Source organism: Poecilia reticulata, linkage group LG14, assembly GCF_000633615.1.
Source record: "Poecilia reticulata strain Guanapo linkage group LG14, Guppy_female_1.0+MT, whole genome shotgun sequence".
In the NCBI taxonomy this organism is placed as follows: Eukaryota; Metazoa; Chordata; class Actinopteri; order Cyprinodontiformes; family Poeciliidae; genus Poecilia; species Poecilia reticulata.
The window spans coordinates 11,350,972-11,377,520 of record NC_024344.1 but is presented as its reverse complement, the minus strand read 5'-3'; the positions used below and the strand labels follow the sequence as shown (position 1 = coordinate 11,377,520).

At 40.3% G+C, this 26,549-nt stretch overlaps 1 protein-coding gene across 4 annotated transcripts in view; it reads left to right on the top strand.

Annotated features, from left to right (window-relative positions):
• dlg4a (discs, large homolog 4a (Drosophila)) overlaps nucleotides 1-14,869 on the top strand; it is an 88,895-nt gene extending 74,026 nt beyond the window's left edge. For all 4 annotated transcript variants that reach the window (XM_008427766.2, XM_008427764.2, XM_008427763.2 and 1 more), the window contains 16 exons: nucleotides 727-896; nucleotides 1,041-1,177; nucleotides 2,852-2,996; nucleotides 4,780-4,915; nucleotides 4,995-5,151; nucleotides 5,242-5,344; nucleotides 6,325-6,439; nucleotides 6,924-7,100; nucleotides 7,205-7,247; nucleotides 7,322-7,352; nucleotides 7,684-7,731; nucleotides 7,867-7,968; nucleotides 8,158-8,330; nucleotides 9,514-9,626; nucleotides 9,718-9,809; nucleotides 11,910-14,869. In XM_008427766.2, the coding sequence (XP_008425988.1) occupies nucleotides 727-896; nucleotides 1,041-1,177; nucleotides 2,852-2,996; nucleotides 4,780-4,915; nucleotides 4,995-5,151; nucleotides 5,242-5,344; nucleotides 6,325-6,439; nucleotides 6,924-7,100; nucleotides 7,205-7,247; nucleotides 7,322-7,352; nucleotides 7,684-7,731; nucleotides 7,867-7,968; nucleotides 8,158-8,330; nucleotides 9,514-9,626; nucleotides 9,718-9,809; nucleotides 11,910-12,016 (1,849 nt within the window). In that variant the 3' untranslated portion in view covers nucleotides 12,017-14,869. The remainder of the gene's footprint in view (nucleotides 1-726; nucleotides 897-1,040; nucleotides 1,178-2,851; nucleotides 2,997-4,779; nucleotides 4,916-4,994; nucleotides 5,152-5,241; nucleotides 5,345-6,324; nucleotides 6,440-6,923; nucleotides 7,101-7,204; nucleotides 7,248-7,321; nucleotides 7,353-7,683; nucleotides 7,732-7,866; nucleotides 7,969-8,157; nucleotides 8,331-9,513; nucleotides 9,627-9,717; nucleotides 9,810-11,909) is intronic.
• The last annotated feature ends 11,680 nt before the right edge of the window (nucleotides 14,870-26,549 follow it).

Genomic DNA, 26,549 nt, shown 5'->3' with positions numbered 1-26,549 from the left:
TAATAAACACCTTCATTTTCAAATTGCATTTTGTGTTTACTTGTGTTGTCCTTGAGTATTGTTTAAATTGGTTTGATGTTCCGAAACCCTTAAGTGGGATAAACATGCAAAAAAACAGGAAATGAGGAAGGGGGCAAACACTTTTTCACACCACTGTATGTAAGCTAAGCTCCACCGTTAGCCTCCATGTTTACTTCCGCAAACACTGAGTCCTTCTTTTTATGGCGGTTGGCAGAACACTGACGCTATTGCGCCCTCTACTGCGCATGCGGGACACTTTCAGGTCGTTTGCCAGTTCAGACTGCAGAACTCATCCAGGTTGCATTTATTGGCAGTGTGAACGGCCCCGGCAATAAAAAAAAATCCGATCTAACAAAAATCGGAATTGGGTCACTTCAGGATGCAGTGTGAACGCAGCCTAAGAGATCAATGGTTTTCTGTGGTTAAAACTCCATCTACACCTATTCAGAATTCTGCAAGCTATTATTTAAATTGGATAGTTTAGTTAATTGTTTTATTTCAGACCCAATGATGATGTATTTTCAGTTGAGCTGTTCAGTCAACCATACTTTAATACCAGGTATTTTAAAGGATGGAAAATGCTATCTGCTCTAACCTAGCCTCTGAACAACTATTGAACAACTCATTCTGTGTTTTCACATTTCCCACCCACAGTCTATCTCTGCATCTCTCAGTCTCTCTCTCTCTCTCTCTCCGCTTTTTTAGCGTGAACGACTGCATCCTCTTTGTGAATGATGTCGATGTGAGGGAGGTGACGCACAGCCAAGCTGTAGAGGCCCTGAAGGAGGCAGGTGCTATTGTCCGCCTCTATGTTCTCCGCAGAAAACCAGCAGCAGAAAAAGTCACCGAAATCAAACTAATCAAAGGGCCTAAAGGTGAGCGACTACAGCGTGTAAACCGTCAACCCTCTTGAGCGAGCTCTCAGATGCCGTGCACCCAGCGTAAGCTCTGCCCTCAGGATTTTACCAAATCTGCTGCGTGTTAACCCACACTTTCTGCTCCCCTCTCCGTTTTCTCAGGATTAGGCTTCAGCATCGCCGGAGGGGTGGGAAACCAGCACATACCGGGAGATAACAGCATCTATGTCACCAAGATCATCGAAGGCGGGGCGGCTCACAAAGACGGCCGCCTGCAGATCGGGGACAAAATCTTAGCGGTCGGTCACTCAAAAAAAATTTTTAAATGTGCCAGCGCGCCCACACACAAAACAACACATGTCACAGACCGTCTGAGACCCACATCTTCTGAACACATGGATGCATATTCACACATTTACACACTCACATATTGTGTGCTGAAGCAGTAACGACCCAGAGCCAAGATAATTACAGCTGTGATTTTTACTGCCAGACAATACTTTCATTACCGTCTTAATATGTGTGTAGAATTGAGAGCTGTAAATATTTATTCCTATCGCAGCTAAAATGATTCTCAAGCAGCATTACTGCCATCTGCTGGACAAGACTGAAAGTCACACCAGAAACTCCAAAATGATTCTCAGTTCAAAGGCTTTAATTTTAAATACAGCATTTTGTTTTTGTTCTGAGAGGTTTTCATCACTAATATGCATGGCCAGATTAAAGTAATGCTCAAGAAGCAGTTACCTTAAACCAAACTGTGTTTCTGCCTACATGTTTGGTTTAAATTATAGTGACAGAGATTCTGATGCACAGACACAATGTCATAGGTGACTGATGGAAGAAGAAAATTAGATAAATGTGTTTTTCGTTCAACATAAGTCAATATAAACAATAAAATAACAGATTTCATGTTTAACTAATGCACTGTAGTTCTAAGAAATAAATTTCACTTTATTTCGTGTTGTGTTTTGAACAAGTGAGAAATATACAGCTTTATGTTTACCTTAAATTAATAGTTCAGATTTTTTTTTTTCTTTTAATGATTTGATGGTTCTGGTAAAAGGTTATGATTAATTATCGTAACTGCAGCAGATAGTAGCTGTCCTGGTTGGTTGATTTTGAGTCTGAGACTGAAGCAATTGCATATTCTACTGTGTTACGACTACTTCAGATAATTAAAATGATTTTGTTAACCTTTAAACTGCCATCTTGTTTTGATTAGGGGGTTGTTTACATAAGACATTTTTTGAATATGGTTTCTGGACGTTTTGTTTGTCTCCTTTTGCTGTTAACGTCATTGTATGTGTTTGTATGTTTCTGTCTTTTCATGTAAATGGATGCCGACAATGTTATGAACCAATTTCTCTACGGAGACAAACATAGCCATCCATCTTGTGCATAAGCACTTATCCACTGTGACATTAGCTAAAACAGCTAGAAAGGTTTTGGGGTTTTTTTTGCATCTCTTTACTTCTCTATCAGGAAGTTACTTTTGCCAGGAATACTTGATATGTTCTGTTGTCACTATGTTTGTCATGCCAGGAAAGTCTCTACTTCCTACTACAGTTTTCCATGAAAATGATCAACATCTTTCCCATATCACTCAGCGTAAACAGAAGTATGTTGTACAACTGCAGCCACAATGAAACATGCGATTCTGCAAAGAAAAAAAAGAAAAAAAAATTACGCTGGACAGTATGTAGTTGTATGAAAAAAAAAAATGTACATTTGAGGCCCAGAATTGTACATCAAGGACTTTTTGGAATTTAATTTTGCAAATATGGTCCAAATTGTCTCCACTGTAGATCAGAGGTGTTGTATAACAAGAGTTATAGGACCAACAGATATGAATTTTTGATATTATTACGTCAAACGAGTTGTCTTCTGTAGATTGGATATGTATATATATATATTTTTTTTATCTTAATGTAATCCTGCTCATGTTTACCTGCATTTCGTTACAAATCCAGGTGAACAACGTGTGTCTGGAGGATGTGATGCATGAGGACGCGGTGGGAGCTTTGAAGAACACAGCTGAAGTGGTGTACCTCAGGGTGGCCAAGCCAAACAACCTCTTTCTGACAAACTCCTACAACCCACCAGACCTCACCAGCAGTAAGCACGTCTTCATGTTGTTGTTTGTCCACCGGGAAACTGGATCTGTGAGAGAAAACACTAAATACCTTCTTGTATTTCTACTAAAAGTGTAGTAATCTGTTCGAGTTCTTCCACCTGAAATGCAAACACGGCAAGAAACCAGTGTAGGTGGAAGCTCATTCCCCCTCTTGATGAATATGCACTGTTATGTTTTTAAAAAAAGATGCAAATCTTTATTTCTGAGTTTAAGTTTGATACATAAAGGTGATTTCTTTGGACACATATATTTTGACATTGAAAAATGTGTTAATGCTGCATTTGTATCAGTTTATACAAGCAGTATTCATTTAGCGGAAAACTATTCAAATTTAAATAGTTGGCAACATGTGGAAAAGTTTGTGCTTCCTAAACATTCTAACTTTTACTGACAAATGATCTCTATGGAGAAATGTTGGCCCACTCTTCTTCAAAGAATAGTTTTAATTTGAAGACGGTGACACGAGATTTAAGTTGGATTTAAGTCTATTTGGGCTTTAACTAGGCCACTTCAAAGCCTGCTTTTCAGTTTTTGTGAGCTATTCTGCTGATGTGCTATGAATCACTGACCTCATGTACTTCATTAACTTATGGCTGCACGTTCTTCAAGATTTTTCGTTAGAAAGTAAATTAATGGTTCCTTCAGCTGTAAATTATCACAGTTTAACTGTTGGTATAATGTTCCTTTTCCTGAAATGCTGTCAGTGTGAGGCCAGATGTTACACATACTTTCTAAAAGTTAAAACTTTTATCTCATCGATCCACAGAATATTTTTTTCCTGCCTGAATCACCTAGAAGGTTTTTTTAATGTTTTTTGGAAAATGTGAGACAAGCCTTTGTGCTTTATTATATCAACAGCTGTTTTCCGCTTTAAACTCTCCCATTGATGCTATTTTTGCTCGGTGTCTTTCTTACATTTGGTTCGTGAACACTGACCCTGACTCAAGTGAGAGATGCAGATCTTTAGATGCTGTTCTTCGCTCTTTTGTGGCATCTTGAAGTAATTTTGACAGGCCAGCTGCCTCGAGAAGCTTACCTAAAGTTCGAAGTCTCCTCTGTGAATAAAGGCCTCCACTGTGCTGGACTCCCAAAGCTCCAGGAATGGTTTTGTAAACCTTCCCTGACTGATGGATTTCCACGACTCTGTTTGTCATCATCTCACCATGTTTTGGCTTTCCAGATCTTTCAGTCTACTTCATGTTGTTAGACAGGGTCACTGATTCCTCGACTCTTCAGGCCTGGTTGTGGTTTTTGAAGCTAAACTGAAAATGTGGTTTAACAAGGGAGGCGGTTACTTTTCAACAGCAAGTCGTCTGATGTTACAATTTGTTTGATGTTCTGAAAAATGTAGGTGAAGGGAAAAAAAAAATCAAAAACACATGAAATATGTAATGGACAAATACTTAAGTCACAGCATGCAGCTTCTCACTTTCAAGAGTCATTTGTGAGGCCGGAAGCTTACATTCATACATTTTTTTTCCATTTTTGTGGGGGTATCCTGCTAGGTCAGGAGTGTTAGCATAATGCTAAAGCTATTTGCTGTAACTTTTCTTCTACCGGAGCAAACTGTAGAGGAAAAAAGCTGCATACTAAAATCCTGAGTGCACTTCATTTCTAAGTTGCATTAAACAGTTTGTGATTTTACAATTCAGACGTATTCAGGTACGTCCAGCGTGACAGAAAAAGAAAAAAACGCGTCATACTTTATGTCCAGGCCTGCTCTGCTGTATAATCCCTCTTTTGGTTTCTCGTGTGTTTTTCCAGCATATTCCCATATGGATACTGAACTTAGCCACCCCAACTATCTTGGATCAGATTACCCACAAGCCCTCACCCCCACCTCGCCGAGTCGCTTTTCTCCTGTCCTGCACGGCCTGATGGGAGATGACGACATACCCAGGTGATTTTCGAAGCACCGCGTCGCATCACTAATCCACAACGTTTACCAGTATAACCAATTAGATGAACTCTGGTTGCAGAGAGCCTCGCAGAGTCTTGATTCACCGAGGCTCTACGGGTCTGGGCTTCAACATTGTAGGGGGAGAGGATGGAGAGGGCATATTTATCTCCTTCATCCTGGCAGGAGGGCCGGCCGACCTCAGCGGGGAGCTTCACAAGGGCGATCAGATCCTTAGTGTAATGACATCTTCTGTCACCAGAAAATTTGAAGCGCATATGCCGACCAGATGGGGCTGTAAACATTCTCGCTGTGTGTACATTTCTTAGGTGAACGGCGTGGATTTGCGCATGGCCACGCATGAGCAGGCTGCCGCGGCTCTGAAGAACGCTGGCCAGACCGTAACCATCATCGCTCAGTACAGGCCCGAAGGTAAAACCGCCGCACACGTTTTCACTCCGCTTTCCATATAATTTGCATAGATTGCCTAACTGATTACTCAAGCAGTAACACTTGCAGCTTTTAGCATAAAAGTGGCTACATGGAGGACATCTGAGGATGTGTTTGGTGGGGATGATTAAATTTTTTATGAGGTTTCATTAGATTAGTGTCATCCATTGGAGAGATGAGTTTGATTTCGCTTTGCTACCTCTGGCGAAGTGTGTTCATTTGTTTACTGTGGCAGCCACAATATATCCTAAAGTGATAGCAGCGACACCAAAACATTTTGTAGGACTAAAACTCACTGATAAAATCATAGGGAGAATCAGAATTATAGCACATTATAGGATTAAAAAAAAATCCTGATGCAATTATCTCTGTGCCACTTTTATAAGGTACATGTTGTAGTTTTTACAACTTTTCCATTTTATTGTAATGACATTCATTTCCATGTCTGAGGTTAAGAAATATACCTTTTTTTGTTTGTCTTTTTGAAAAGTGAAACAGCACTAGCAAGCTGCCTCATAACCCACAATGACAATCCCAGTCTTCCTGCAGTTTGCTGCTCTTCTGTTTCTCTGTGGTGAAAAATGTCAATTAGGAAAATAAATATCTAAATTTGTGCAGCATCCAGATCATTTTTGCTCTGGTTCTGACCAGCATTTTTACTCAAATGTTTACAACAACGGCTGTGTAAAGCAAAAACAACAGTAAATGGAAACAGCAGAAAGTCTCACTTTTCTACACGATCCTTTAGATCGATTAGCCTCAGGGACCAATCTGTCCTGCAGCTGAAACTTTATTTTACTCATTGATCAATTTTCTCACATCAACTCTAGAAAGTCGTGTCAGCTGTTACTTTATTCTAATATTTAAGGTTTCTTGACTCTAAAATCAGGTGACTTTGACTCATTAAAGTAACAATTTTAAACAGCTGAACATTAAATAAGTGTATTTCTTTCCTCCTGTAGAGTACAGCCGTTTTGAAGCTAAAATCCATGACTTGCGGGAACAGCTGATGAACAGCAGTATGGGCTCCGGGACCACAACACTAAGGAGTAACCCAAAGAGAGGCTTCTACATCAGGTACCGAAGGAGATCTCACAAACTGCTGAGGAAATAAAAGGTTTATGTATCTTTACCTGGATCGTGATGATATTATGAATAACTTTATGTTTTAGTAGCTAGAAATGTTTATGTCATTCTAGCTTCAACTAAACTATTATTTATTACTTAAAGTAATTGTTACTCAGAATTAAAGATTCACTTGACGTGGTCGCAGTTAAGTGAATCTTTAAATTGTCTGTATAGAAATGGAAAATGAAAGAAAACCTCACTAACTGGGTAACAATACAAATCATGAGTTTATTAGTCTTAAGTAAAATGATGCTATGTAGCGTTTTTTATGAGCTAATAATGCTATATGATAATGTTCTTTCCTTCAGAATAGTCACAGCTGTGACTTTAGGTACAATCCTCCTTAAAGTGGACATTTTGGCAAAAGCTGTGGTCAAATCGAAGTTGAGAAGCTCCTTATTAAACGCTTGCTTTGGACTCTTACATCGCCCAGGGCTCTTTTTGACTACGACAAGACAGCGGACTGCGGTTTCCTCAGTCAAGCCCTGGGCTTCAAGTTTGGGGACGTCCTGCATGTGTTGGACTGCGGCGATGAAGAATGGTGGCAGGCCCGGAAGGTCAGCCCGCAGAACGAGGCCGAGGAGGTCGGCTTCATCCCCAGCAAACACAGGTCAGGGAACGATCCCGCCTTGGGATCCAGCAGCTGCTAGGAACTTTGTGTGAGCAGTGTTGTGTTTGGCAAACGGCCGTCAGTAGAATCTGTCGTTTCAACAGGGTGGAAAGAAAAGAGTGGTCTCGTGTTAACACCAAAGAGAGGGTAAGTTCACTCGCTGCGCTTTAAATCTGAGTTTTTCGTGCATGTTGTGATCTTTGTTCTCCTCTGTGTTGCAGGACCACGGTCGGGACAGCGTGGGCACCCAAGGTGATTAGCATATAGATGTGCTTCAGCGTGATTGTTCAGATCAGTTAGCCTTGAATCCCTCTACACGGGTTTGTTGACATGAACTCAACGTCTTTGTTTATAGATGAAAAATTACTGTTTTTCCATCATTCAGAAAAGTACCGGTCTCCCTCAGCCTCCAATGAGCAGGATTTAGGGAAAATGTTTGAACGTCTTCTAAACTAAAGCAGCAGCGCTCGTCACAGATAAATACATGTTCAGATTTAGAGACGCACGTGGAGAAACAAAGCCAGATTTCATTTTGAAATAATGAAAAGAGCTGCGGCTGATTGCTGCTGTGTTCTGTCACCAGGGAGAGATAAAACCCCACACAGTTATGAGACAGTTACTCAAGTGGAAGGTAAGACCTCACAAAGGCATGTTTTGAGCCGGCTGTCCAAGTCTTTAATGTGACGTTTCATTTTTGTTTTTATTTCTCTTTTGTGATTGAAGCCGCTCTGTTTGCTCTTTCTCTCTCTCCCCCTCTCCTTGTAAGTACATTACGCAAGGCCGATCATCATTCTGGGTCCGGTGAAGGACAGGATAAATGACGACCTGCTGTCTGAGTTCCCTGATAAGTTCGGCTCCTGTGTCCCCCGTGAGTAATTTTGCCGTCGCTCTCGGAGACCGATCTGCTCCATGGTTTTTGTTCGGACGTCGCCGCCGCTGCCACCAGCAGCGGTTTTAGGATGACGTGCGGATAAAAGCGATAGTTTTTTTGGTTCTGAGATTCATAACGGGATGTTCGTGTGCATTCGTTTGTCTCTGCTTGTCCTTCGTTTGACAGACACGACGCGGCCTAAGAGGGATTACGAGGTGGACGGGCGAGACTATCATTTTGTGTCCTCCAGGGAACAGATGGAAAAGGACATCCAGAGCCACCGGTTCATCGAAGCCGGGCAGTACAACAGTCATCTGTACGGCACCAGCGTGCAGAGCGTCCGCGAGGTGGCCGAGCAAGTGAGCAGCCATCTTTTCCTCTCTATAAAAAAAAAAAAAATTCATAACCATCTTATAATGCAAATGGTTTCTATATAAATTAACATGTTTTAAATTAGACACATTTAGTGATCTAAAATCTTAGAATATACTTTATTGATCCCCGATTGCTTATTTGTTGACAAGCAACTCTGTCTAAGGTGTTAAATATCAAAAATACAATTATAACCATAAGAGATGAAGTTTATGAAATATATAAATATGTGTAAGAATGATGCAAGTCATTCAATATGACTGAATATAAATAATAAATAAATAACATGCACATGCAAATATGTTAATCTAAAAAATAATCTATAAATGAGTGCAGAGAAAATAATACAATAACAACAATACACAAAATCCTCTGGTTTCTTTTTCACATTTTGTCACTTTAATTACAAACTTTTAAAATATTTTAATTAGGATTTTATGTGCTGGACCAAGTAATGTGACAGGAAAACAATACTCAAGGATTCAGGGATTTTTTTTTGTTATTGTCATATCATCTTTGCTTGTTTGTGGTCAAAATTTGGACTCAAGTCCCAGATGAACAAATATAACACATTAATAAATAAATAATACAGTCATTCATACACATAAATCCAATTATCTATCAGCAAAGGCACTTGAAAACTGACTTGTACAGGTACTGCAACTGTTCCGCAAGGAACAGTCAAAATCTTCAGCCTGTAGTTCTGGAAGCTGGCAGAGATAAAACTTCAACAAAATGACTATAAAATATGCAAAAACCCAAAACTCTCCTTTTGAAAACCACATTTTTCTCTCCTCTGTACATCCGTGAATTAAGTTGCTTCATCAAATATGCAATGCGTTGTGTTTGGGATGTGGCGTTGCATTTGGGACGTGGCGTTGCGTTTGGGGCGTTGCGTTTGGGACGTGGCGTTGTGTTTAGGACGTGGCGTTGCATTTGGGACGTGGCGTTGCGTTTGGGGCGTGTCGTTGCGTTTGGGATGTGGCGTTGTGTTTAGGACGTGTCGTTGCGTTTGGGATGTGGTGTCCTTACTGCACGAGAAAAATACGTCCCTAACTACATTCGGCCTCCAGCGTCTTATCGTCCAACCAGTTAGCAGATTAATTCTTTTCATGGCCCAAAACAGTTCATGTCAATGTTTTTGTTTTTGCTTCTTTTTTCCCCGAGCAGCAGGGAAAGCACTGCATCCTGGATGTTTCGGCTAACGCTGTGCGTAGACTACAAGCTGCTCAACTTCATCCCATCGCAATCTTTGTCCGGCCCAAGTCACTGGAGAATGTTTTGTACGTATTTTGTAAAAGAGATTTCTTTAGCAATTATTGTTGCAAACAGAAAACGGTGTGTGATAAAAGTTTCTGCACATGGCATCACCAGAGAAATCAACACTCGGCTGACGGAGGAGCAGGCCAGGAAAGCAATGGACCGAGCCCTCAAACTAGAACAGGACTTCATCGAGTGCTTCTCAGGTAAACGCAGCAGACACATGCTGGGTAAAAATACCTTTTGTCTCAGTTTATTATTAGCCTGAGTTCCTCCATGTTCTCCCCGTGCTCCTGCCAAGTGCTCCAGCTTTTTGCCACAATCCAAAGATGCAATTTTTATATTTTAATTGGTTCTCTAAATCAGTGTTTTTCAACCATTTTTGAGTCAAGGTACACCGTTTTAATTGAAAAAATCTCGAGGCACACCACCAACTAAAAATGGAAATAAAGATACTCTGTAGCCGCCTATATATAGTCATTCTTATCAAAGTCTCTTGAATAGGAATCAAATAAACACAAAAATGTATTATCACATTTTACATTTCTTATTTCAAACTGCACCTAACATATCCACTTCAAAAATACCCCTGAACAGTACCACAACACTGTTGTGTTAAATTTAAAGAAGTTGTAGAAAACATCAAAGTGTTTTACAAACTAATCCACAAGCATCTTATAGCCAGAATACATAAAATAATTCTTATTCTGAAAGAAGCAATAATATTTGGGAAACATTTCACTTCATATTCACTGTTACAATATGAAGAGTTGCATGTACAAAATGTCAATATCTGTATATTTTACCCACCTAGTGTGAAACCTGAACATGTTTGGATGAAAACAGATCTGATTTCCTGGCAGAAATTGAAGAAAGACAAAGCTCTTCCTCAACATCTCAGTCTCTCTCTGTTTTTAGTTTTTATAGTAACCAGACTAGAGAAGCTCACTTCACACAGACATGTTGTGGGAAATGGACTCATGTTCTTTCAACTACTGCTGAGCTTCTCTGTCTTTTCCATCACTGTCATCAGTCTTTCTAGATTCAATGCTCTCACCGCTACCTGTAACATTCGTGCATCACTAATTCTCGTTTTAATGTAAAATGCTCTGTACCTACTGCCATCTAGTGGTAAGAACATTACATGATTACGCCGCTGCTACTACTACAGCAGATACTCGAAGATGGCATTATTTGCAGACAATTCAGTTTCAAAAAATCTTTTTAAACTAATTACGGTATTTTTCGGACTATAGAGCGCACCATACTAGCACCCTCAATTAAAAAAATAAAATAAAAACTGGAAGCTGCTCTCGGTTTTCCATTAGGACCCAGCAGAATGCCTCGTCCTAATAAATCTACTGGACGCAGCACTCCGTCTCCAAAGTCAAACCATGGTTTCGTTCACACCGAGCTTAAATGCAGCGGCTCTATTTCCCTCCTGTAGTGCCAACCCTCAACTTAAAAGCTGCATGATATGAGTTTGAAAACATTTCTCCGTCGCGCCTGCTGCTAGCATGTGCTTGTTCTAAATGAAAATTAGCCGTTCTTCTTTGATGTACAATTTTGACTTCTAATGATTCACTTCCTGCTAGAGAGCCCCCTGGTGGTTGAAGAAAAATCCGCAGAAAAGCCACAGCGGGCTACAATCCGCATGGTTCAAAGTTRAGGAAAAAAGTAGCAGCTTTTAGTCCGGAAAATACGGTACCGTAGTGAAATTGAATAATTTCCACGGCACACCTGACGATCACTCACGGCACACTAGTGTGCCGCGGAACAGTGGTTGAAAAACACTGCTCTAAATTGCCCTCAGGTGTGAGTGTGTGCACCGTTGTTTGTCCTAGGATGAAATAGTGATTTATCCTCACCTAATAAATGGATGGATGTGCTAATAAAACATTCTCTTATCCATTTTGAATCGATTTTTCAACATTTTTTCCTCACTGTTTAAAGGCCAACACATTGCAATGGCCACGTACTCTGCCTTCACAGTGATAAGCTGCTTCTGTTTAACCGAGTGAGTTAAATGCTTTGAGGCCTCCTGGTGCCTTTTGGGAGGGCTCAGAGCGTTTTAACATTTCACAGACACATTTAGGGCAAATCTCCCCAGTAGTCTGAGCGCAGATACCAGGTTTCTTCTCAAATCTGGTGCCGCCCGTGATTTACAACCAATCACAAAGAGTGAGAGTCATTTTCCGGATGTGTGTTTGTTTTTACGTTAAAACACGACGCAGTTCTTGCAGCATCCTGTGCATTAAATCTCGTTTTCGACATTTTCTCGCCTCCTCTCTGCTTTCCGGTGGCAGCCGTCGTGGAAGGGGAGAGCTTCGAAGAGGTTTATCACAAAGTAAAGACAGTGATCGAAGAGCAATCGGGGCCTTACATCTGGATCCCCACTCGGGAGAGGCTGTGATGCTGCGACAGACCCGACCCGCCCTCGCCTCCCGACCCTCACAGCCACAGACCGCCGCCGCCATTCACCCGTCACAGCCGAGCCAGCCTCGCCTGCCTTCCCGTCTGTCCTCCCGTCCTCCAGCGAAGTCTGTGCTTAGGCGACCGCCGCTTAACGACACAGAGAGACTAAACGCCTGCAAACGAGCGGGAAAGCACGGGAAACGACACCGCGAGGCAAGTAAGGATACCAAAAAGGAGACTTTTTTTAAGAAAAACAACAAAAAAAAACAAGGCGAACAAGCTGATGATGTGAGTTCAACTGAACGAGATCGGGAGAAAAGATTTTAGTGTAATTTTACTTTACCATTTAGGATCAGTTGGTATTTAGTATTAAAATGAACGCTGGATTTAAACAGTGGCTTCACCAGACTAAATTGGCCAAAAATTAACTTGCATTCAACAAAAAAATCCGCTTTAATGTTTCGGCCATTGAAAATACACACACAGACGGCCACTTTAGGCAGATTTTAACTGCATTTTGATCCTGTATGTGAGCTGCGGTCCATGTTCTGTGGATCTCAGAAGAGTGTAGATGTGTCTGAGTAGACTGTGGAGTAAAGCAGAGGGTAGACCTCAGCTTCTCTGCCTATCTCAAGTCTCCTGCCCCACAATGGGCACTTCTACGTGACGGTGATCCCCAGGATGGAGATGCTAACAAAAGAGCATTTTAGCATCTCTCTTTTTTTTTAAACAACCTCCTAAGCGTCTTTGGAGAATACTTCAGATTCCAGTGAGGCCCGCTCGCTTGACCAGGAATCTTTTCTCAGCACTTTTTGTCAACCTCTTCTTGGTTCTTGGTGCACACTTGAAACAACATCTCTGTAACCAAGACAAACATTTCTTCTTTTGCCCATTTTAAATATTGTGAGGCAGATTTTCGAGGCGTTGCAGTTTATTTTGATTAAAAGCTCATTATAAGCTGAAGCATGCATCTTCACTGATGGAGTTATCAGAGAAAAACGGAGGAAAGGAAAAAAAAAATCTCAGAAAAAATAGGAAAACACAAAAGAACGGCTAAAACGTACAGTATCTTGCGAAAATATCTGAACTTTCTCACGTTTTGTCATGTTCAAACCGCAACCTTGTAGGATTTGTGATAAGCGAACAGAATATTGTCCGTAATTGTTAAGTGGACGGATGAGAATTTATGCTTTCCAAAGGTATTTTACAAATATAAAATTTAAAAATGTCATTGTGCATTTGCATTCAACCCCCTGGAGTCAATTCTTGGTAGAAACTCTTTAAAAATACAAAAGCTAAAATGGCTTCATCTAGTCTGGGAGAGTCCAAAGCGCATCTATTCACACACTGATGGGGGTAAGCGACTAGATCTCACTCTGGACGGATACTGTGTCTTATTGGGTTTAGTTCTGGCCTTTGACTGGGACATTCAGGCACATTATTATTCTTTGATCGCAGCCGTTCCGCTGCAGCTCCAGCTATATGTTTAAAGTCTTTTCTCGGAGATGAATCTCTCCCCCCGGTGGATTGTTCCCAGGATAATCCTGCGCTTATCTTCATTTATCCATCAGATTTGAGCAGCTTTTGTGTCTCCTTGCTGACGAAAAACATCCCCACAATATGATGCTACCACCGCTCTGTGACTATGTATGGACGGTCTTCTCAGTCTGATGTGTATTTTCACAAAGTTATTTCGGCTTTTCTATCTAAGAATTCTTATCACTTCTTAATAGGGGTCTAAATATAAAGATGCACCGCTTTTTTTTTTTTTTTTCAGATTTTTATTCATTAAATATTTTTTAAATAAATGTGCACCACTTTCTACTAGTCTGGCTCGTAACACTCCAGCGTTTGAAGTTTTGCGGTTGCGGCATGACAAAACGTGGCAAAGCTCGAGATAAATGGATCCTTTTTGCAAGGCACTGTATGTTCTTCTTCTCTGCCTCTTTATTGCGAAGGAGGGTTTTAGCATGTCTTATAAAAGAAGAGGAGTGAGGAGACGAGAGGCTGGCCCTGAGCGGAAACTGATAATCCGACACGGTTTGGCTTCTCACACACACACGCACCCGCACGCAAAACACACACACACACACACACGCGCACACGTGCAAACCTCGCACCCCCATCCGGCGACCCTCACACACACGTGGAGTTGGACCCTCAGCTGTGAACCTGGCGACACCCCTCTGCAGCTGTTCTGACCTGCTAGTCGGAATCCAGGATGAATGTTATCTCTCCAGGCACAAACAGCAGAGCTCTCGGCTTCACCTTGCCGGTCACTCTTCCAGGAGATCCCCTTTCAACGCGCAGACACGCACACTGTTTCCAGTGGGCGCAGCATAAGCCATTGCGCGTGTGTCTGTATCCGTGAGCGCCTCTGCACAGCTGTGCATGTGTGGAAACTCCTCTGTGTGTGTGTGAGGAGGAATAGGTCTTCTTTTATTCTCTCTCTTCCACTTTTCTCCGCTTCTTTCTCCCTCTCGAGTCCACACAAATTAACTATAAGTCATGTTTAAGGACTATTTAAAAAAAAACAGAAATGGCCTCTATATATAAATATATATATAAATATATATCTTTTTTATGACAATTTCTAACAGGACTAAGTCTGTAAAGAATAATCAACATTTCCAAATAATATTTCATTGATTTCTTTGGGTAAAATAGTATTTTGGTTGTTGGGTTTACCCCCATATTCTCATTTTATTGTTGTTAAGCAAAAAGCTACACAGATATATATATAAAAAAAGAACCATTTAAAGCTGATGTAAAGCAAACCTGACATAAATATGAAACGGTAATATTTGGGGGAGGGGGCGGAAAATGTCAAAAAAAAAAAAAAAAAACTAATTGAAAAACATGTGCAATGCAGCTGTGTGTCTCTGTGTGACTGAATGTGTGTGTTTGTTGCAGGAACGCGTCCGTTATGTATAAAATCTAGATAATGCTATAAAAGGAATCCAGCCTATGGTGGTTATGATGTATAATGCATAAATGAGTGGCGTGAGCTTGTGGGTGCGTGCGTGAGAGGGTGAGACACACACGTGAAGATGTAGTGCAATACTGCTACGATGTTATGCAATGAAGACGGTTCTGTGTGTAAGATTAACAAGAGTGTCCATGAAGTTTGCACTGATGGCTGTTAAACGCTGGAAATGTCAGCGGGACAGAAGCAGCGCCTGGAGGAGAAACGAAACGAGACGGAGAGTTTTAAGAGCATGTGTTTGAATTATATGTTCTGAATTATAAGAGTGAATATGGAAGTATTGATGGAAATAACCATTCATATTGTTTTGTTTTCTTTTTGGTTTACCTGCTTCTCTCAGCACAAAGTGGATCTGCTGAGTTTTTTTTAATGGTTGGCAGGTTTTGAGGGGTTTTGATTTACCAGTGCATGTAAATAAATCTGGAAAAAACAAAAAAGATTATAATCAAAAGTCACTTCTGTAATCAACATGGTTTGCTGCACACACTGATATATTTCAAACTTTTATTTCTATTAGTCTTATGGTTATGGCTTGCAAAAGATTTGACTGTTACAAACCAGTGAAGGAAGCTGCTTGTTCACAGAATACAGGCAAAATAATGGAAAGTTTGGTGGAAGAAACACACGGTGCTTGTGGACAGTATTCACAGTGACCAGTCCAGGAGACGAGCTGCAGATGTCACATTCCTCGTGCCAAGTCTGTCCTGCACTGGAAACAATATCAGTATCAGAATATTTCCTTGGGATGCAGATTTTCTTTTTTTTGCCCAATCTGTTCAAAGTACCACTATAAAAAAAATCAGGTTTATAAATTTGAATCCAGTAGATAATCTGTGAGCTTCCATGAGGCAGCGTATCGATACGATGCAGCTTCATGCAAAAGAAGCCCAAATCAAGTATTCAATGCATAATCTATACAATAGACCTGTCACAATGACACATTTTGTTGGACAATGAATTGTTCAAGAAGTTATTGCGATAAATGATAATATTGTTGTTTTGAGACCATTTTTAAGCAGTATAATGGCAAAATAATAATGCAAGAGCACATTAATACTGGAACTGGAAGACATGTTAAATATCCAAAAATAAATAAACAAAACAACAAATAAAATGAATTTTGAAGTTTTTGTAAACAAAATTGTCCTAATTGAGACCAAAGTACCAAGCTGAAGACTTTTATCATCCAGTTTTTGGTAGAAAGAGAGAGAATAAAAGAAATAAACGATAAACCACTTAAATGGAAACGATTGAGTTTATTTTAATTTATCGTGCGATTAATAGATTTATTGGTTATTGTGACAGGCCTACATGGAGTTACTTTTCAGTATGTTATCATTCCTGGATGTAAAATGTTCTTTTATTAGTTTTATGTAATAGCTCAACTATAACTCTGGGAAATTGAATTCTGCGTATTTGTTGGCTGTAAGCCATAGTCATCAGAATTAATGAAAAAAAAATGGAAATAAATCAATGTGTTCAGAAGCCACCTATTTAATGAGGTTCACATTTTTAAATTGAATTTCTGAAAAGAAAAAAAATAACTTTCCGATGATATTCTGGTTTATTGAGATGCATCTGTTTTATTTATTAAGAACTGTCACTAAAGCTCCATATCGAGTCTGTATATTTTTGTATTTTTCTTTCTTTCTTTTTTTTTTTTTTTTCAGTCTCCCCCTGCCCCACATTGAGAAAGCTCTTGGGTCTTGGATGCAAAACGCTGTAAATACAAATAATGTTTGGTTTTTCCGCGTGGCTCTCGGCGATCACTGTCCTAAACGAGACCAAGTACGAGAACCCTCCATGGGAGCCACGGGCCCAGTTTAACTGCATTTACACACTCTGGGTGGGAAAAAAACACACATATTTATGCACACACACACACACACACAATCTCAGCATGTCCACACATGCCTTTACATTTACTACAGTCACAGAACACACACTCATTGATTGAATATGTTTTCAGTTTCTTTCTTTGAGGGTTTCAATGTATTTCTTAATATCTCTCTCTCTCTCTCTCTCTCTCTCTCTCTCTCTCTCTCTCTCTCTCTCTCTCTCTCTCTCTCTCTCTCTCAGCCATCCGTATCATAGTGTGATATTCCTTATAAAGTATATGAATTTTTACAGAAAAGACTGATTACAAAGTTACAACTGATGCAGAAGAATATATTCAATAATGACATTATGAAGCAAAATAAAATGTTCCAGTTCAGTGAAGCGCTTGTTGTAAATTAGCTATAAAATAATAAAAATGGATTTAAAAATGCTTTCTGAACACTTGGACTCGGACGCCTTCTTGTTCCTTCTGGTCTGTGTAAATGGTCCCTTGCAGTTCCACAGGTGGAGATTAGCAGGACAACCAGAGGGGGGCGCTCGTCCTCTACGTTTAGCCTCTTATACAAGCACCACTCGCTGCATCTGCACAGACTTGCTTTGTGTGTTTTTCTGTTTTTCTTGGATGACGGCTTCGCTACCACCCCAACCTCATTCCCCTCATTGGGGGGAAAAAAAATAAAAAAATCTCTATGGGAAGCATATATTCATGAACCTCCCTTGATCTGATCAGATGTTCTGCTGAAGGGCATCAATGTCTGGATATTTGAGAATGTTCAGGCACTCAAGATTGTGCATGCATGATCCTGCAGCCAAAATCAATCATTCAGCTGAGAAAGAAGAGAGAGAAGCACCAACTCCTTGTTACCGACTCATAATGCCACTGAACTTTTCTTGGTTTCTGAGAAAGACTTTGAAGAACTTGGCAGATAATACTTATTTAGTGTGAAACGGTTCACGTTGCTTCCACAGTCAGTCAGTTTCACTCAAAGGTAAATGTCTTTTTACCGAGGCATTTAGACGAATGTTTTTTCACCGGGAAGTGAATCCCTTGCAGAGATTTGTAAGATAAGAATCGGTTGCACAATTCAGAATTTAATATATTCCCTGATCTCTTGATGAAAATCATTTAGCTTGTTGGAGAATAATCATCATATTTCTGGAGCCATTGACGAGCTTCTTGTGAAGTCCTGGCTGCTCTCCTTTGCAGAATTGGCAGAGTTGATTTAAATTGGTTGGTTTGCTGGCACAGACGCTCCTGAGCAAACTCCCTAAATGTTTTAATTAGGTTTAGGTCAGAGCCATTCAGGAATCTTAATTTTATCCAGCTTTATCCTTCCCAAGCCCAGTTTTGATGTCAGTGTGTTTATGCGCTGGAAGATTTCGCAACTTCTGACAACAACAAGCAGAACGTCTGGATGAGTCGAGGTAAAAAAAAGAAGTGGAGCAACTTTGAAGCACGGTGGTGGAGGCGTGTTGCTTTAAACTTTATGCTGTTTCTCTGATTTTCTCAATTAAAACGTTTAAGTTTCTGACCAGACAAGTTAAGAAAATGCTTCAAGAAGCACAAGGGCTGATCTCCTAAAGGACATTTTTCGAAAGGTCAAAAGAGGCGTATGCTGAGCCTGTAGAGATTCGAGATATTATTAATAAATTCAAACTTGTGCCAATCTTTCCAAAATCCCCAAAACTGGTTCGACAGTCACGCTGGTGACAAGTGCATGTAAACATCCGACCGGAGCCGCAGGTTCAGAGTTGAAATAACATTTTTGTGGATGTAAACAAACAATATGTGCAAATCCTGTGTGGAGACGGAGCTGCTTCACTCATCCATCTCTGCGAGTCTTCTCCCTGATGCATTATACCGTCTGACGGTGACATAGAGAGCGAGAGAGGAAGAGTGGGAAACATCCATCACGGCCCATAAACGGGATCTGAAGCTTCAGACTAGTAAAGCTCTCCCGCTATTGGGTTCCTCCCACCCACATGATTTTGTTATCCCCCAATCAGTCATTATGTCTCTGTCCGTACCAGGTCTACCCACAGGCTGGCAGAGGAATGAGCAGTTGGACTCTTGAGGAAGACAGATGCTTCACAGATGGATTATTGGAAAAATGGCCAAAGCAATATCCTTGCTTCAAAATTAGAATGAGAAAATTCCTCTTTAATTATTAAATGGTTTGCGATTTGAAAACCTTGAAACGTTTTTCACTGCACACATGCTCAAACGCTCGAGCGTTTCGTTTCAGTGCCATTTCGTGCTAAAGAGGAATTAGCAGTAAACACTCGTGGAATAATTCAATTATGCATGTGATTAGCTTCAGATTTCACTCCACAAGAGAAGAAATGAGGTGACGCAGTGAGATTAATTTGTCAAACAGTGGAGTCTTACTGGATGGCGTCAAGGTGATTCTCTTTTTGAGCTGCAGTTGATTCTGCACACAATCACAGCCTTTTTTCAGATTATCATTTCCCCAACTTTAGGCTTCAGGAATTTTGCAAAAGAATTCATGTTACTTAAAGCTTTCACATTTTCCAAGAAGTTTTTTTATTTGAATTAAAAAAAAAAAAACACTTTGTGCAAACAAAAAAACTGTGGTTTTCTAAAAAAAAAAAAAAAAAAGAAAAACAGCATGTGGTTGTATTTAGTAGTCAATCCTTTAAAACTCTGCTTTTCCAGCAGTTCTATCTGTCTAAAGACTAACACTTTTGTCTATTTTCCTGTGCAAAACAGCTCAATGTCCCTCATGTTGGACATAAAACTCCTGTAAATTATAATTTTTAAGCTTTACTACACATTTCTGAATTGAGTTTGGTCTGGACTTTGACTAGACCTTTCTAAAACATGCATATTTTTCCATCCATTACAGTAGCTCCTGCTGTATGGTTTGTGTCACTGTCCTGCTTTAAGGTTTTGCAGCGATTATGAGTTGTTTTTCAGGATCACCTTGCATTTATCCATTTTCCGTTAAACTAGTTTCTCTGTCCCCACCACATGATGCTGACCCCACCATACTTCACCATATGGATTTTCCAACACGTTTTGCTTTAAGGCCAAAAACTCTAAAGGTTTTGATCTTTTTTTTCCCTCTACATGATTAATAACATCTTTCCTTTGACAACAGTTTTATTTTCATCACTCCTCTATATATTACATGTGATTTGTGGTGTGCATGATAAATAGCTGTAATGCTGTAGGCTTCTGCCACCTGAGCTGTGGATCACTGCAGCTCCTCAGCAGTTACCAACATCCTGGCATGTTTCCAGTTGTGTAATCCTCTCTGAATTCAGAAGATGATGAAACAGTGATCAGACAGGTGTTGAGAGCTTTGGTTGTTGTTTTATAACTTAAACCTGCTTTAAACGTCTCCACGGCTTTGTCTCTGACTTCTCTGCTGTTTTTCTTTGTCGTAACGAGGCTGTTTGTTCACCGACGTTCTCCAACAAACATTTGAAACCTCCACCAAACAGTCGAATTTATACCAAGACTAAATTATGCACAGATGGACTGTATTTGCTGTATTTAAACGGTGCTTGCATTGGATTTTATTTTGGAGTTTTAGGGAGAGGCAAAAGAATAGTAATTACTCTCTATGGTTTTCAAGAAATAAAATGGAAAACAATGTACCCTTTTTCATTTCGCTTCGTATTTATCCGCTTCTTTGTGTTGGTCTACCTCATTAAATCCCCGTGAAACACACTGAGGTTTCTGGTTGTAACACGACAAAAATTCATTGTTCGGCAGGCTGATGCTGCAGCAAAGCATCTTTTTGTTTGCCGCCGTGGTCCAGGCTGCGGTGACAGAGGTGGGTTCGGATGAAAGAGCAGCAGGCATGCATGTCATGTGAAAACTGCAGAGAAGACTCAGTCGAGACTTATTTCAAAGTAACCTCAGAATTTCTGAACTTCTGTGTGCCTCCGTGAGGGGAAAACCAGCGAGGCATCTCAGCATAGCATAAGCACTCAGAAACCTCAAAGCCAGCATTATCAGCAGACTGAGAGCTGAGGTGTTTTTTTTTTCTCCAGCCTTTAGCTTAGCTCTGAATTCAGTGAGGAATCTCTCATGGGCTTATGAATTTACGGTCGCAGTATTTATTAGGAGGGCACAGCAAAAGGTTTTACCAATACGTATATATATATATATATTAGAGTTAATAAACCTTTTTATTGCATATGCTTTTGCATGTGTTGTCTGTGAGAGATTTCATTCTTCCTGAAACCAGACGATTCCCCAGCAGGCATTTTTTTTTTTCTACCCAGGAGCTTCAGAAACGTCACAGAATTTATTTTGTTAGCCACCGACTAATTCCTCCGAGACACTTCCCTCACGCTACCAAGTACACTGACAATAAACAGAGTGCTGTCAACTTCATTTGTTACCTTTAATTACAACATGACAGCTGCAAGCCCGAAGAGCAGGATCAAACACAGATCCTAACCACCTTCATCTTTTCTACTTTGCCTCACCCAGCAGTGGTTTTGTCTCTCTTATTATTCTTCCTCTTGTTTTGCTCTATCAGGTTCTCATCAAACTGTTCTACAAGATAACTTCTGCTCTGTTGTGTTGCGTAAGCAAGGCATCACTTTGGCTGCATTCCCGCTCTTTATCCACATCGCCGGTGCCTGCGTGAAGATTGGCCCTCGGATTGGCGCTCGGCAGGGTGTGGCGCAGGATTCTGCCGCGGAGATGTCACTTTGCACGGCTTTTGAAAACCGCCGCCGCCTTAAATTCTCACGACCAGATAACACGCACTCCTGTGGTTAAATCTAATGGGTTTCTCTACTTTCCTCCGACGCTTAAAGCTTTGTTGAAAGGCAATGTTGTGGAAGGGAGTCGCACTGCAAAAGATGTGGCACTTTGTCAGATGACATAAAAGAGATCGTGTCTCACGCGTCTGATGAAACAAAACCGTGGCCATTCCACCGCTGTCGAGGCGGCTTCAAAAGGAGAGTTACCTCACTCCTTCCTTCAGGTGTGTTTTGTTTAATCAAAAAAAAAAAAAAAAAAATCACAATCGTAATTGTAAATGTAAATGTAATCCAGCCGGCGCAGTGGGATTCACACGACGCCGAGAATCTCTGCAATGTTGAACCTCGAGGTGTCACTTCACAAGCTGCATTTGCAAAATGAGAGCTTAACCAGTGACTGCTTGCAATGTCATCCGGAGCAAACGGATGTATTAATTTTCTGAAGGTGATGGAATAATAATCCCGGAATTGGCATAGTGATGACCTTCAGGAATGTGCGGTCTCTGGAGTTTGAAATATTACTTTTGTCCTCATGGAAATGGCCCACAAAAGCCCAAAAGCAAACAGAAGAATTTGGTGCTGCTGCATGAGAGATCACTGGAGATCCTGGAGATGTGTGTTTGAACTGGCTGCTGCCGGCTTGAGAAATGGCCTCCTCTGCTCGTTACCTGCCATACACCATTATCTCCCTTTGACTATGAGGTGAGGTTGTTAAGGATCGACACCCGGTGGCCTAATTCTGGTACATGCAGAGAGCCACCTCTCTGTGCAACATAATCAAACCCTAATGGGCCAGGTAGGACGGGGTGGGGCATTGATTACAGGGTGATTTGTGATGCACCAGCCGGATCAAACAGTTCCCTAAGAAAACACAAACCCAACAAGCTAACAGTTTGCCAGTGAAAATTAAAGAGTTTCATTTTAAGGTGGTTTCTTCCCTCATTATAAGCGATAGACTCCATATCTTTTCTGAAGAAAGATTTTGAACGATTGGCAAACATGTAAATCATTTTTGCTGACTTTGAAAACCAGCAGATTGAAAACAATCCTATTTTTCTTTATTTTTTGCTAAACTAGTCCTGGAGTGAACCTGGAGGTTTTCAACAACAAAAAATGGCTACAGTGACCAATGACCACTGCTAAAGCTACCGTATTTTCCGCACTATATGGCGCACCTAAAAATATTAAATTTCCTCAAAAGCCGACAGTGTGCCTTATAATCCGGTGCGCCTTATATATGGACCAATATTGAGCCACGACAGGTCTAGCAACTACGGTAAGCAGCCGCCGACTTCATTTTCGGCCGTAGAAGAAGAAGTGCGCGGTGCATGCTGGGATAGTTGTCAAAAAAACTGGTTTGTTAATAAAGTTTGACTGACCTATCTACCTACCATCTGCAGGTCATTTAGCACCACGTTCTCCACGAACATGCTGTACACGAACGCAGAAGGGTGACCATCGTCCGGCCACGCCCCTACCCAGTGGCGGAAGACTCTCCTCGCCGACCCGAGTCAGACTGTTTTGTTGACATTCTTATGTCAACAAAGTGGCTTTAGATATTCATCCGGGGTGCTTCGACTAGGGTTACCAAGGAACCAGCCCCTATACATTTAAAGCCGGGAGGTTGGGGGGACAGAGGCTGCGGCGTATCGGTTGGTCTGTGTTACCCAGAAAGCAGTTGGGCACAATATCGCAACACCAACACCGTGAGTGAAACAATGACTGGGGCAGCCTACTATATAAAGCACTCGGGGACTTCTTCTTTACAAATGTGGATGTGTAATAATAGAGTATGAAACTAAAGCGGCAACCGAATCTATGCGCCTTATATATGAAAAAAGTTTTAAAATAGGCCATTCATTGAAGATGTGCCTTATAGTGCGGAAAATACGGTACCCAAAAAAGAGCTGATAGTAACCTGGGTTAGCCAACATCAAATATGTGGTTTGCAATTAATTAAATTTACCAAGCTATCCATCCATTTTCTGTTGCCTCTCTACCAGTTTGCAGATAACAGAGGAGCTGGGGACTGCCACAATAATTAATGTGATGGAGATAGGAAATGCAGGCTGTACCCTGGAAAAGCCAGGGTACAGCCTGCACCCCACCTTACTCTCTGTTTCCTATGCTACATTTTTTGTGCTTGCTTAATTCTTAATGTTTCCACCACTGCAAGCTCTGGCTTTTGTCTTAGAAAAACATGGTTCTTTCTTAAAAGCAAGTTGGATCAGGACCTGAGGAAGCACTATTATCAGAAGGTCCAGGCGTCAAAACACCAATGGAAACTTTACGAGCTCCACTCTCCCTGTTTTATTGGTTTGTTGAAAATTTAAGACAAGGATGTTTTTAACACAACGTGCTTCACCATCAATAAAAACATGAGCTTGGTATTTCTGATCTTCCTGCTGTTTATTTTGATATCACCTGGCACTGAGTTAATGTAGGCCCAAAGGACACCCAGAGTTGTGCTTGAAGATATTATTTTCTGCTTGTTAGAAAAGCCTTTAGCGGCTGGATTAGGCAGGAAGATAAGGAGCAGAGGAAGGCTAGAGAAAGATAAGGTGCGGACAAACTGAGTGTTTATTCAGCGACGCTGAACAGGTGCACAAACAGGCCATAAAAATCATATTCTGCAGGTCACATGAGGTCTCTGCAGCAGCTCACAAGGCTTTTAACTGGCAGCCTCTTAAAACCAACCTCACCCCCAGATCAACAGACCCACCATGAAACAGGCTTTAAAAACAAAAAAAGAAGCATTTATGCACGGAAAAACATTTACAAAATTATTCCCCAACACTAGAAACAATCTAAAAACATGTTTCCATTTAAAAAGTGCACAGTGAACTTTCCGTCTTTCAAGTCAATAAGAGGGTCTTCTGGAACCTCTAAAATTTGCTCAGGCTTTGGGGAATCATTTAGCTGAAACACGCTGAAGTGGGCGAGACAAAGGTACTGCAAGTCGTCCGCACAGCAAATGTTTCAACTGATTTGAAATGATTAGTTAAAGCTTGTTATCCATTTAACTGCTTGTTTTCATAGGTGCCAGCTGAGAGGTAGCCATAACCTACTTCAACCTGATTCTTATCATACAAATTTTAAATATGGAAACAAATTCAATATTTTAAAAGTGTTTCAGTGTAAGTAATTAAAACCTTCACCGCACTGCTTAAAACCATAAACATTTTCTGGTTAAGTTCTTAACCGCTGTTAATCATGAATCTGGTTGTAAAATTTGGGTTTGTGAGTTGAAATAAAGTGGGAAAAAAAGATTTTCCACTTTATTTTGTTTTTCAATTTAGAGTTTTTTCCAATTTCAACCTTAGAAATGCAAACTTGTAAATAAAACCAGAGTGTATATTTAAAACATGCTCAACTGATCAGGCTGTGTCACTGGAAAGGAATGTTTTTATGAAGCGCCATCAACTGAATGAAGTCATCAGTTGAACTTGAATTTCTTCTCTTGTAAAAAGCTGTAAAAGATGATGATAAAAATGTGCACTAGGAGGGCACATGAGGTTAAAAAGTTTCACAACTAGTTCTCCTAATATATTGTGATGTGTTTGTTTCACTTCCAGCTCTTCGCTTTGGAAATAAAACAAGTTTAAAACTGAGTTGCCTGACAACCTCGGCTTATCCCCAACACCACAAATAGGTACCACAGTGTGCACAATCCAATGGAAAAACATTTTTTTCTGCTCATGGGTCAATATGAAATCCACAAGTTTTTTTTTTTTTTTTTGAAGCTTTAGATTTCATAAGAACAGCAAAAATATTTTAAAGGCATAGCTAATTTTTATCTGCTTTGTAAATATTTTCTATTGAACTTCACACAACAGAATCTCAGAGATGAAAGTTGGAAGTAAAATGTATTTCCTCCAAAGCTGCAGGTAAAAATTACAGAGTTCAATGACGGAAATAATCTTAAACTCATTTAATTTACAGTGCTCTGACGGTTTGTGTATTCATATCGATTCCATGTGGACAAAAAAAGCAAAATCATAGCAATCTGTATAGAAATGTACCTTACATATGAGTAAAGAAGTTCCATTCTTCTGACTCCTCTTCAGTCAGAGTTTGATGTTTTGTCATATTCTTTCTATCCTGAATGTGCAAAACATGAGGATCAAGGCTGTCAGCTGCACTGATAACTGAACTAAAAGAAAATTACAGTTAATACAGTTTAAATCAATAAACTATACTGACACAGCAAAATAAACACAGCAAACCCTTCTTTTCTGTGAAAGACGGGAGAGCTACTGGTTTTAATTCACCAAAATTAGACATCGGCTCGGCCTTGTTAGCCAACTTGAATTGCAAATGTCTTATTTACATTTTGTCATTTAGACTTAAAATTAGCATTTCCTCCTATTTATTCTGCCGTCTCGTTCCGATTTTCTTCAAAAAAGGGATTTCATTCAGCTCTCAAAGGAAAACAGTCATTAATTAAATAAGAGAAAATAAGCTGTGCTGCAAGTCTGATGCAATGAATCAGTAATGTCATGGCTATCATTAAAATGTACTGTGTTCAGAGAGACTGCTGCAAGAGAATATTCACTTTTTCCTGAAAGATGCGATGAACAGATGAACCTCTAAATGAACAGCAAAGCATAAAGATAAGATTATAAAATAATGTTGCGTTGGGATGCCTTCAACTTAAGTCATGAAAAATCTACAAAATCGGACTGAAGCATTAATCTGGTCCTTAAATTTTATGCTGCATAAACCAGCATCTTTAAAACCAGCGAGCCTTTCAGTGCTGTTTACTCTCTTCCCGTGAATTGCTCAATTTGGAAGCTATTGCCAAGTAATAACTTCTATGAGAGATATTTTTAAGTAATGTTTTATCATTGCAGTTTATTCAAACTGCATGCCTCTGCTTGCACTAGGACGTTTGGCGTTTTGAAGTCAAGTTACCTGGAAAAACGTGAAGCTACACCGGAAACTGTAATCTATCTCAAAA